The sequence below is a fragment of the Sinohyriopsis cumingii genome, chromosome 2 (genome assembly GCF_028554795.1).
Source record: "Sinohyriopsis cumingii isolate HCF-2022 chromosome 2, ASM2855479v2, whole genome shotgun sequence".
NCBI classification, from domain to species: domain Eukaryota; kingdom Metazoa; phylum Mollusca; class Bivalvia; order Unionida; family Unionidae; genus Sinohyriopsis; species Sinohyriopsis cumingii.
Window position 1 is genome coordinate 128,287,154 of NC_142962.1, and position 12,932 is coordinate 128,300,085.

A 12,932-nucleotide genomic window follows, 5' to 3' on the forward strand; every position below is an offset into this window, starting at 1 on the left:
TCATCATCTCTCCTTTCTTTTGTGGCTGTCTGTGGATCTGGTGTATTCGTCATACACAGAGTGATGGAAGGATCAAAGGTGATTTATTAGAGTTGAAGTTCCATACGAATGAGCATTTTTGCCGCCTCGTGTTAGCCTTTCATTGCAGTCCTCACAATTTGCCTTTGATTCGTCCACAGCGTTTATAGTGAAAAAATTCCAAATCTTGCTACTTAATTTCGGAGTAGACATTTTTCGATGAGTATTTTAATATATATATTTATTATTTATTAATTTTATTTTGAATATGTAATAATTAAATTTTGTTAAGATTTTTTTACAAATGGCATCTCTACACTCAAATATTTACCGGAAGCAGAAAAGTTATGCCACCTGGGGAATGCTAGTGAAATTACTAAAGGAAATTGAGTTAAATAAATTATCATCAATCATGATTCATGAAGTCCAATGGAATGTTAACTGTTTGTGTAATTATAATTTTTTTTTAACTAAATTATTATGTATTAAAAAACTTTTTAAAAGTTCGATAGTAATTGAATTATTTTACTTGTAACCATTTGTGCGCGTATTATTTGTCGAGGCGAATACTTCCAAATAGTACCAAAAAACGGGATATTCGGCCGAGGTGAATGTCTGAGGCGATTTCCGGTTAGGCCCTAATTTATAATGGCTTGTGGTTTAAAGTTCTGTGCAGTACTCTGTACATCTTTTCAGAAAATCTTTTTCTTCTGTGAGGCAGTTTCTGGCTTTGTCCTGTAAGGAGGTAACCTGCCATTGTTTTGTGCTTGTTAGAGCATGGACCAGTTTGTATGCTTTCCTGCTGTTGTTCCTTTTCAAGTTTCCCTCAATGTCTTTGGGCTGTTCTTCTATCAGTTTTCTTTTGCTTGTTTCAAGCCTTTCTTGACTTCCTGGTTGACTGCCTTGTACTGTTCTGCCCCTTCTGTATCATTCTTTTTCTTCTTCAGTTCCCTCCTCTTGAATAAAATTTGATCTCAAGAAATTGAAGGATCCTGATGTAGCAAAAGCCTTCTGGGCAATGATTGGTGGGAAATTTGCACTGCTCACCATCCTCGATGCTGACAATACTGACATGGACACATTGATCACCACCCTCAATACAGCAACGACCAAAACAGCCAGCGAGATCCTTGGTAGACATCGCCCAGTCAAGAAGCCCTGGGTCACAGCTGAAGTCCTGAACCTGTGTGACAAGAGGAGAGAGGACTTTGGTTTATATTACAATAAATCACACATCAGAGCACCATTATTGTTTGTATGTATTATACTAAAAAATATTTCTCAAACTGATTCACCATTTGTGATCTTCACTACCAAGATTATTATATTCGCTTGATGTTTCAATATTATCATCATCTTTGTACCATACATCCATTTCATTACTTGCACTCCATGTTAGCACTTTATTTTTTCTTCCACAATATAAAATTATTTCGTTTTAGTTTTCTCTGATAATATTGGCCAAGCCTACACTGTTGCTGATCCAAAATAATTCCTATCTTGATTAATTTATCAATATGCTCCAGATATGCCTCAAAAATTCATATACATGTATCATCTTGTTGTCCTCTTTGACAAATCTGTATGATGCATTCAAAACAAAACAACAGTTTAATCTTTTCTGTAATGCTGCACACACTCCGCTGAGCTGAAAAAATAATGCCATAATTAGATATCTCCATAAATTGTTCCAAACTACTAAATGTATCTATGAATTTTTTGCCATTTTGGCAATCAATAATCCAGTTTTTGCAGCGGTACTGAAATTTGTAGTATAACCACAATTAATAATACAGGCATGACTGAAAACTTTTACCATGCAGATCATTATCATAATAAAGAATCTCAGAGACTTGTGACATAGTAATGTGACAATCATGATTTTGTCAGTTATTTATATAGGTCACTGCCTAATATATCCCATGAATTTAACCTCTTGTATAGTCACATATTTGCCATTTGCCATTTTCACAGATTACTATTCCTGGGTTCAAATGCATACACATGTGATTTATAGTAACATAAACAAAAGTCATGGGGGATAGAAGGCTATGACCTATATAACTATACAAAATCTGAAACACTCCTTACCATACTACTTGGTTCTTTCATGCCTGAACAATTCTGTCTACCATTTGTTTGCAGTAATGTTACTATCTGAGGACTTGAAAAGCATACAGGTTCAGCATTTGCTAGAACTGGGTAAATTATGCAAACCTGATTCTCAGTGGGGCTGATCTGATCCTGAAGCAGAAGCCATCTGATGGTAGAAACAGGTTCACCTCTTTAGTGGTCTGTTTCCTGATCTCTTCTTTATGGACATGGAATATGAGACTGGAAACCAGACACTGTGATATTAGAGCTGCTTTGTGGTGATCTCTGTACAGTGTATATATTGATAGGAATGTCCCTGATGTGAGAGCTTTGGAACTGGAAAGAGAAGGTTTTTGCTGCTCTGTTTAGAACTCAAGAAATGTGCAAGACTAATTTAGAAGAATGTTTGATGGATGGGGTCTCACATGTCAAACCTCGGCTTGTTGAAAAACTGCCATAGCAACCAGATTAAAAATGGAATCAAAGGCTATGATGCTGTAGACTAGTTGTTCCATGTCTTGGAAAGGGTTCCTGTCCAATGTTTATGGAAGATGGCTTCAGCATGCCCAGCCCTGCAACATCGCTATCAATGGCTGTGCCCTCAATATTGAAAACTGGTGGGTGAGTTTGTAAAATGACAGGATGAAGTTGGAAAGGATGATGTCATTGTGAGAAGAAATGCATACTGATGCTAGAGCCTTAAAGTTGTATCTCAAAGTAGAGCAAGATTTTAAATTTGGGGCCAGACAGGTACTTGCTTGAATGGTTTGGTTGGTTTTGTAGGTTTTACACCATTTTTCAGCACATGATAGGCTATACACAATGACCAGTATATCTAGAAAAAAAATCCAAACCTTAGAAGAACTACCGACCCACTGGAAGCTACTGGCAAGCTTTCTCACAAACTGACATTGGCTGAGCTGAGACAAAAACACACTTTGACAGAGGCGAGATATCAGTAATCTGTAAAGGTGAGTACTTTAGACCACTCTGCCTTCTGAGGCCCCAGTAATCACTTTAACATGTGAAGACGTGTTGTGTGTGATTTGGATTTTTAACATCACTTTAACAGTTTTTCAGTCATATCACTATGATGTCTGCAGCGTGGCAGTTCATAGTGATGTCAAGAACTGGGGCATGATGCTGCAGACATATACCATCCTAACATCAGGCTGACCAGTCCAAACACTAACCTCTTAATGATGAGTGCCAAGAGAGGTAGCTGCTAGTATCATTTTTATAAGTCTTATATAAATAATGCTGAAGTGCTTACCAAAATGTTAAAACAGGTGCACAGTTTAAAATAATGAAAACAATGCTTCTAAACTGAAATGACTAAAACCTCAACCTTTCTTCCTATCTACCCTCTAGGCTTACTGAACAACTATTGTAATATGTATGCTGTACTTCATTCAACTTGTGTTTTGTTGAATATATCTGAAAATTTCAATAAAACATCCCTTGGATTGTAGTAATATTGCTTCCTACAGTTACACACACACACACACACACTCCCATCCCCACCCACAAGTGAACTTGAAAATAGTACTGGACGTTCTACCTGGACGTGTGCATGGGATGCTTCTGTAGGGTCTACAATAACTTAGAAACTTTGTATTGGCTTAAAAGGTTGAAATGGTGTTTCTTCAAAATAACATGTTACAAATTAAAGGTTCTGTTTACAAACATGTTACATGTGGGTAAATGCTGTAGATTAAAGAAATTAAAAAACTGTTGAGAATAAGTCATTTAAACATTTCTCTGTTTTTAACAATGGCAGCAACATTTTCAGCAATGTTTGGCATATCTATCTCATTTGTAAACAAGAATGGCATACTATATGCCTGCCAAGTGTTTAAAAATCCTGTCCAGATCACTGAACTGTTTATGCTGAAACTATTCTTCTATCAGTCAGTGACCTTGACCTTTGATATTTAACACTAAAACTGATAGGCTTTTTGCTTACCATAAATAAAAGGCATCCATGAAATTTGGTCCATGTGTGTGAATCAGAACTGATATTACTATACGGAAACAATTTTACTTCTTTCAGTCTTCTGACCTTGGCCTTTAATCTTTTGACCCCCAAATAAATTATCTTTTCCCTTACCCCAAATACAAGCTATCCACAAAGGTTGGCTGAGGTATGTCATGTAGAATTGATGTTGTTGTGAAGAAACCATTTTTTCTTTTTGTCACAATGGCCTTGACCTTTTACAGCAAAATTAAATGTGGTTCTTCCCCACCCCAAGCTGAAGCCATGCACACAGCTTGGTAGCTGTAGATGATGGAGAAGTCAAGTTATTGTGTGAAAACCATTTTTTCCTCTTTCAGTCAAAGTGATCTTGACCTCAGAAAATTTGAGCCTGAAACTGGTGGCAAATGGTGGATGACTGGAGTTACTGTGAAGAAACCAAATGGGTAAAAGACTGATGTATATATCAACAACACTGTAACACAAGACAAACAGCCCTATGGTGGGTGGGTGTACAAAAATGAAAATCCCTTTAGGCCAGAATACTTTTTAAAAAATTGCTCAAATTCTGTTGAGTGTGGGTCTTGATACAAAGTCATTTAAAGGTGTTTCTATTTTTAGCAGGCCCAATGGGGCAGTGTCATGGGGGCCATATGGACAGGGTATCAGCCCCTAAGGGGCCTAGGATTGTGCCAGTTAATTTTGGATCTTTTAAATACTCTTGTTGTGTGCTTAGTTATCATTTGAATCTTATATAGTAACTTATATGATCTTGTTTTGGCATTGATTCATTTCCAACTTCTGAACGGTTTTATTAATTAGTAAAAGCAGCCATACATGTATTTGATGGTGGATCAACATCAACTGTTTAAATTTAAATGCCCTTAATGCCAGAATGCTTCTATCAAATTTGGTCAAATGCTGAGGAGTGGTGTTTGAGACATCATTTAATGTAGTCATATTTGATGACAAATGAGCATTTTTTGTTGAAACTTAAAAGTTCTGTGTGCCATGACGCTCAGACTTTGACAAATGTTTTTGAAATAAATCCAGTGTCCTTTTTTAAAATTAGAAGTATAAAATAGCAATTGTTTACAGATGAGTTGCATGAGACAAAACATATGATGGACACAGAATGATTCCATTAACTCACATGTTTTTTCTGCCAAGAGAGTTAATATAAAAATAAATACCATTTTATTTGAATTTTGAATTTGAATTTTGGCAGTTTTCATTCACACTACTAATCAACTCATTGCAAAGTTACATATACTGCTGCAATCATACACATGATATGAGGAAATATCCATGTTGTCTTATTTTCACAACTACTGTAGACACATAAAAAAATCTGGAAAATTTAACCTTCAAAGATTTAGTGTGCAAAAACTTTTTATGCAAAAAATAAATTTTGAGAAATTTCAATGATTGTAAAATTTGCAAAACATTAACAATTTAGAACTTTCTTCATAGACCATGATTCCTTATGGAAGCCTAAGCACCTGAGCTTACCCCAAAAGTACCATCCTCATCTTTAATTTTGGAAGCTCTTGGTATTCCTCTAGGTTCAGATCTGCCTCTTACAATCTGACTCTGACCTGTATCTGACTCAAATGGAAGAGATGAAATTAAATCTCTATCTGTCCTGCGAACATCTCCACTTCCATCAGGATTCATGGGGATGTTTCTATGCCCTTCTTGTCTCCCATTTAAAAAGGGACAATTGGGAGACAATCTCCGATGAACTTCATGGGGATTGTCAAAATAATTCCATTCTCCATGTGACACTCCACAGGAAAAGCATCTGGTCTGTGTCCCCTGTCCTGTATAAAAGAATCCTTCTCTGGCAAGACGGACTGGGCTACCATGAGCTATAACAGGGTAATTCTGGAAAGTCTGCAATCGCATCCATTCCACTGACATGCATTCCTCAGCACTAGGAGGAGATTCTCTGCTTTCACAGTTAAAAAACTCATTCAAATTGGTAAATGGATAGTTCAGAATTGATTGCAATCTCTGTACAGCTTGTATTGTTACAGGTCGTAACTGAAACAACCATTTTAATGATCCGCCAAATGATAAAGCTGTCATGAGGGTAAAACATAACTGCATCACTTGACGCCAATAGTAAACTCTGTTCTGCACATTAGTGTGCCATTGTATTCTTTCACAAAAGACCTCTGGTCTTATTAAGTATGGTTTTTCATGGACATTAATTTCAGTGGTGGCCATATTAAATCTTCCAGTCTCATGATGATCTTCAAATGCACTCTCCTCAAAAGTCACTTTAGACTTATGCAATACATCTGCATTGGTAGTGTTAAAGAATGCAAAGTCACATGATTTATTAGGCACATGGTCTGGAATCACTGATTGAATCTCAGACAATTTTTGGCCAAAGGGTGAAAAACAATGGCTGGCTGAGATGGACTCTGTCTTACTGTCAGACTGTAGCAATATTTTTGGCATGTCATATGCAGTCTTTCGTGAGCTTTCATACAAGGAAGCCTCAAGTTGGATTGAATGACCAAATTCTCTTAGACTGGAAATCTCTAACTGCTCAGAGATGGCTAACTCTGACTCTTCTGTGCATTCAATAGGGGATGAATTTAACTCAGCTGAATAGGGACCCTTTTCTAGCCAGCCATCATGAGAAAACTCTGGCTGTAGTGAAACCTGAGACTCACTCCAATCTTCACAAGAGACTGCATCAAACTCTTTTGTGCAATAACATGGGGATGACGTGTACTCAGATTGTATGATATGGATAGACTTGTTCTGGTTTTGCAGTAAGACTTCTGGTAGTTCAGACTGTGCTGAATAAAATGGGTCTTCAATACTGTAAGACCTGCATGACATGTACAGTGGCTGTGTTGAACTTACAGACTCTCCATCCATGCCCAACAATACTAATCCATACATTGAGGAATACACAGACTCACTGGAGATTTCACAATGAGCTGAATTTATTCCAGAGTTAAACTGCACAGATTTAAAATGTCTGGAATTATTACACAGTTCTAACTTGGTGTTATTTGTGTCTGTACTTAATGAATCTGTTTGTTTGTTGATACTGCTGTATTTGTCAGAAAATGATGAAAACCCTCCAGACTCCTCAGGTTGTAAAGAATTACCACAATCACTACTATATTGGTAATTAGGGCTTCCAAAGTCTATATGTATGTCAATCTCAGCATTACTGAAGTTTAGATCACTGGAAACATCATCTCCAAATTCTTCTGAAACTTCTATTGGTTGATTGGTTGTTTTTAATGAAAAATGTTTACCTGGGTTGAGGTTAGGATAAATGCCACACAATGAATTACTACCATTCCCTTCATATCCACAGTTATTAGCAGATGTTCTGTCATTTCTTGGACATGAAGTATCCTGACTGTCAGACCATACAAGAGGATCCTCCAACGCCGTATCCAGATAGTTTTCATCATGCTTTTCTTCAACTTGTGCAACCTGATCAGAAGTTAATGACTGGACGTCCTCTGTAAAATGGAGTTCTTCAAATTATGAACAGCTCATTAACTTTATTAGCTATTTTGAAACTGAACCTGAAATGTTCTTGAAATTATTTTCGTTGTTGCTGTTCCTTAACTACAATTCTTGAACAAGTCAAGAATAACTTAAACATTATTTAAAAAAATTAAGAACTGTTCCTGAAAATATCTCAAGAACAATTAAAGAACTAAAATGGTCATTAAGAATTGCATGAAAAATTTATAAAACTAGAAAATAATCAGGAATAATTTAAGAGGTCAAAAATGGCACATGAAATAATTGAAAACTAAATGAAAATGTATGATCATCTGATTTCAAATGCATCACTGAATCAGTGAAAGAATTTATTTCTGTCATAACTTAACCTTTTAACTTCAAACTCACTCCCTGTTTTCAATATCACTTAAAAGAAAACTTGTTCTAGGCAATTATTAAATTAGAATGTCAGAAAAGGATGACAACTGGAATAGATATATTACATGCAATTCTCTATGACCTTAAAGTTAACAAAACATTGAAAGATGAAGTATTATTATGCTTATCTCATTAAGCCTATATTTGCTGAGTATAAGCGAAACATAAGTTCATGGACATTGTCAGTTTCTGACTTGCCTGTAAAGAACAAAGCAGTGTGTGTGTGTGTGTGTGTACGCTGCCAAATGGAGACATGAGTGGCCATACACAACCCCACTTTTTGGACATAACTTGTAAACAAAGACTTTTTTAGAATCCAACAATAATAAACTATTTTCCATAATTTCATTTAAAACAACATAATTTTACTGTTGGATACTGAAACAATTTTTGAAATCAAAAGTATGTTTCAATGGCAAACATTTGGAGCCCAAAATATTTCTGGGGAAAATGCTATCATAATTTAGACATGGTCTCAGTTCCTTTTCCTGTTTCTGGAATTTGCTGACAATCAAATCTGGGACAGGCTTTATTTAACAGCTTGACTAAAAGTAAAAACCTGCTTTCAAATATAGCTGTAGTGGCCTACGAGCTGATGATGGATTCTGTGTAAAATGTGTTTTAGAAAGAAAAATTTATTAATTAATTGGAATAAACTATATTTATGGTTGTCACTTTGTTTTATTGCAGATAAAAATTTCATATTGATTAAGGCATTTCAAATCTGGAAAGTCAAAGAAGGAGGAATCATTTCACAAATGACCATTTATTTAATAAATGGAAATGTATGAAATTTCTTTAAGGGACTCAGAACTTTATGAACCTGATGACTTGAATTTATATAAGAACACAATTTCATGATTGGGGATGGGTATGAGCAGCTTTTTAACAACTGATTTATACTGTTTTAAGTTTCTTTCTTGCTCTTTCTTTAAATGTAATTTCCTCTCAAGCCCTGTCAATTTTTTATGCTCATCTTAAATTTTCTGTACCATAAGCACTCAGACTATTTCTGAACTGTCTGCTGGGTAACTATTCTGTACATGTTTTGAAATTCTTGACAAAGGTATTATTACCTTTCCTCAGTTCCAAATATTTCACCTTTGATGTAGGTTTTAATGCTTGACCTGGAGTCTGTGTGACCATATATACAACAACAAGCACACTCACCTTGCTCATTTCTTGCTTTTTCCTTACAAGACTTGTAATGTGTTGATTCCATGCTGAAGTTTGTTTTGATTCTTGGATGCAAGTGACTCAAATGTCAATTTGTAGAGAGGATTATTTGAAGTTTTCTTGCAGCATCATCCACCATTAAAATTTAATAATGGCATTGTGGCAGCAGCGCTGACAAGTGCATTGAAACTTTGTTATATGAAGGAATCGCTGCAAAACAATGGAACAGTGCTGATCCATGTCTGATTGTCTGTTACATGTGTTTTGAAATGTGAGGAGATACCCTGAACTAATGGAAACTTCACAAAATGTCGTTAGTACCTACATCCATGACTGTCATTTAGGATTTGTGAAGTGACCAGTCACATGACCTATGGGTCATCTCATGGGGTCCTGAAGGGAAGTCATAAGGTTCAATCAAAATAATCCTCAAAATCAGGTCCGTGGGAATCAATGCTACGGCAGCTGAAAAAAGAAGTTATCATAAAAATAACTTCAAAAAATTATACAAATCAACAAACATGTAAAATGACATATGCTCAATTAAAATTCTTACATACAAAACAAGTATCAAGTTAAATGTCAAATAATCCATAAGTGACCTTGAAGTCAACAAGATATTCTTCAGAAACTCCAGCATACCAAATTAGGTGCAAAATATTTTCTTATACGACAGCATGTTTGAGCTTATATGTTCAATACGTATAAGCTGCATAAAATTCTTATGTGTGACCTCTGACCTTGAACTCATGCTGTGGACATAAGATAATTTAACTCTTCTGATTGTGAAGTAATTAATATCCACCTGCTACATACACGTTTCATTCCACCATAGAATACTTGCTATATACTTTTTGGCAGGCTAAGTTGCTGCTACTGATTAGCCAGAGTCCCAGCCAGAATACAAATTAAGTTATCAGCTGTAATATTATGGGAGTTACTCCCATAATATTATAAACCAGTTATAGCCAGCATATTATTGTATTCTTTATTACTGGTGTCAGCAAAATGTTCACTTCAAGTAGGTCTAAAAGGTGGATTGATTTAGCAATATGATCTTTATCAGAGAAATGTAACCATCCTTGCAAGTTCTTGTTTTAGTTGTAACGTTCAAGAAATGTTTAATTAGAGACGGTCACATTTTTTGGGATTTATCCAGGAATGGGCTTGTATTATGAAATATTCCCAGTCATTCTGGATATATACCGGTCATATTGTGACCTCCAACAGGTTCAGGAATGCAGAATATGCCATATATGCCCTCTTTTGATGTTGTTAAAGGCAACTAATGGTGGCAATAATTTTGCCCTGGGATGCATCATGTTCCATCTAGGTCAGAGGTGGGCAAACTTTCCAGTGCAAGTGCCGCATACACAAATTTACACCTTGTCATGGGCCGCATAGTTCATTAAGTAAAATAAGTAATATTTAAAATAGCAAAAAACAAAAGATTTTTCTAAATAACATCATAATTAATTTTCAGTTGTTAATATGTTGTTAATATTTGAAAACTTAAACTTCAAAAGAAGCACATTTATTTGATAAACAGAGTAACATAAACAGAGTCAGTGCGAATGATGACTTGTTCCTAGGCCACATGAAAACCCTTGGCAGGCCGCATGAAAGCCCTTGGCGGGCCGCATGCGGCTCATGGACCATAGTTTGCCCACCTCTGATCTAGGTCTTGAACTTTCTATTTCAAGGATTTGGCTTCATCTCTGCCACCTGTGTCTTTTCAGGATACCTTAACTTATTCATCACTGAACAACCAGGATAATGCTGATATGCTATTATACCCATTACATATATACTGTCATAGCGCAATTTATGATTCTCAGCCCGTTAAAGATGTATGGAAGGGAACTTGTATTTATTCAATTTCCTGGACTGCTTCACTTCCTTACGGTTGTACATGTATTGTAATGTCTCTTCTAAACCACACATCTTAGTTGTGTAAGGTACAAGAAAGTAAAGTCTAAATATCTGAGATGTGTCAGGGGAATTTTAAGAAAAAATAACAAACAAGAGGGATATCACTCACCTGGGTTGCTGATATACAGGTATGTCAACAGGTGACAAATCCAAAATTTACATATGTTTTAAAATTGTAGCAGGAAAGATAAGCTCTGAGCATACACATATATCTGTAAACAGCACTTTCTCATTAATCTCACTGTTCTCTGGGGACTAGGTCCCAAATCAAAGTTTTAAAACTGCTCATAGCCCCACCTTTAAAGTATATGCACTTATTTTAAGAGGAATTAATTTGTGATGTTGCCATGGATACTTAGGTCTGTCCTTATCTCAGGAATCATAACTGGGAAACCATACAGATCCCCATCTTAAAGTAAACTGCAGTGACTCACTGTTTAAGGCACTGGACTGGTGACCAGAAGGTTACGGGTTTAATTCCCACCTTTGATCAGCCTGAAACCATGTTAATATGCATGGATCTTGCGATACAAGATCATATATTCAGTCTGATAAAAATCTGTTTTGAAATCTCTCGTCTCAAGAGTGTTCACAAGCTCAGTCAATCAGATTGTAATGGTGCAAAAGTTTAGTAGATGTTTGTCACAGCAAATTTTGTTGTGGTCAGTGTGACATGTAACCATTAAGATTGAAATATGAGCTAGGCTCACAATAAATTGGTAGCTTGCGATTGTTAACCTCTCTTGTTTGGGGAGAAGCATCAGCGAATTTTAATTAGAGTCCATTCGTATAATATTGAGCGATGTTAAGGTAAGGTCAAAAAGTGAAAAATGACAAAGTTGAGACAAGCCAGAGACAAATTGTGGGAAATTGTAAATGATATTTTCCAGAATAGTTATTAATAAAGGATGACTAGAGAGAAGTATTCTGATTTCCATGGAAGTGTTAAAATTTTAGCAGTTAGATGAAGTTAATTCTGATTGGCTAAGCTAATGGGGAAGGAGTGTTCCCGGACTAAACTCAATGTTTTAAGTAATTTCCCTTGCAAAATTCAGCTGTCCAAGTTTTTCTGCTGAAAGGGAGGTCTGAGGGACTCCAAAGAAATTAACAAATGAGTTTTCTCGTTAAATAAATTGTCCAAGGGACGAGGTCTGGAAGAATTTGAGAGACCCAGAACCAGAAAGAGATTCAATTGAATAGAAAGAGCAAGTCTTGAAAAGTATTGTCTCAAGTGAAAGAAAGAGCGAGTCTTGAAAGGTATTGTCTCAGTTGCATACAATATGTTCATGACTTAAGTTTGTAATTATTTGTTGAATTTGTTTTAAATTCATACTTCAGTTTTCCTTGAGTTCAGATATTAATTTACATATACGATTCATGTATTGTAAGAATGTCATACAGTATTTTACTTACATGAATTTGATTGGATTTAGTGGTTTCTATATAATAGAAATCTGAATGAAACAATAGCTCCATACACCTGTACTACATAGTGAGATGGAGTGCAGACTACAACCAAGGTGAGAGAGAGAGAGAGAGAGAGAGCAACAGTGACTTGGAAAGGACCGGAAAAAACCTGGTTATGCTGACATGCCAGTAATTTGCGTTTGATCATTCACTCGATTCTATTAAGAAATTTTTTTATTGGTATAACAGAATGGCTAAACTCATTTGGCATAAAGTTTGTAATTCTGTTTCTAAGAGAAACTGTATCATTTAAACGTCATGTTCAAATTCAGAGAAAAAAATGGAAATTTTTGATTAAATGAAGACAACTAGTCTGAGATACACATGTATATTGACAACTTAC

General features: G+C 35.7%; 2 protein-coding genes across 2 annotated transcripts; both read right to left on the reverse strand.

The window, feature by feature from the left end:
• Positions 1–1,769: 1,769 nt before the first annotated feature.
• LOC149805803 (uncharacterized) lies at positions 1,770–6,506 on the reverse strand. Its single transcript, XM_089936878.1, has 2 exons — positions 5,600–6,506; positions 1,770–2,448 (listed from the first exon to the last, which is right to left on the reverse strand). Exons 1-2 carry the CDS (start codon positions 6,317–6,319, stop codon positions 2,332–2,334), a joined length of 837 nt encoding a protein of 278 aa, XP_089793004.1. The 5' UTR covers positions 6,320–6,506; the 3' UTR covers positions 1,770–2,331.
• Positions 6,375–9,644, reverse strand: LOC149805804 (uncharacterized). Its single transcript, XM_089934806.1, has 3 exons — positions 9,185–9,644; positions 6,499–7,587; positions 6,375–6,379 (listed from the first exon to the last, which is right to left on the reverse strand). The coding sequence occupies exons 1-3, from the start codon at positions 9,234–9,236 to the stop codon at positions 6,375–6,377; spliced, it is 1,146 nt and encodes a 381-aa protein (XP_089790932.1). The 5' UTR covers positions 9,237–9,644.
• Between the last annotated feature and the right edge of the window lie 3,288 nt (positions 9,645–12,932).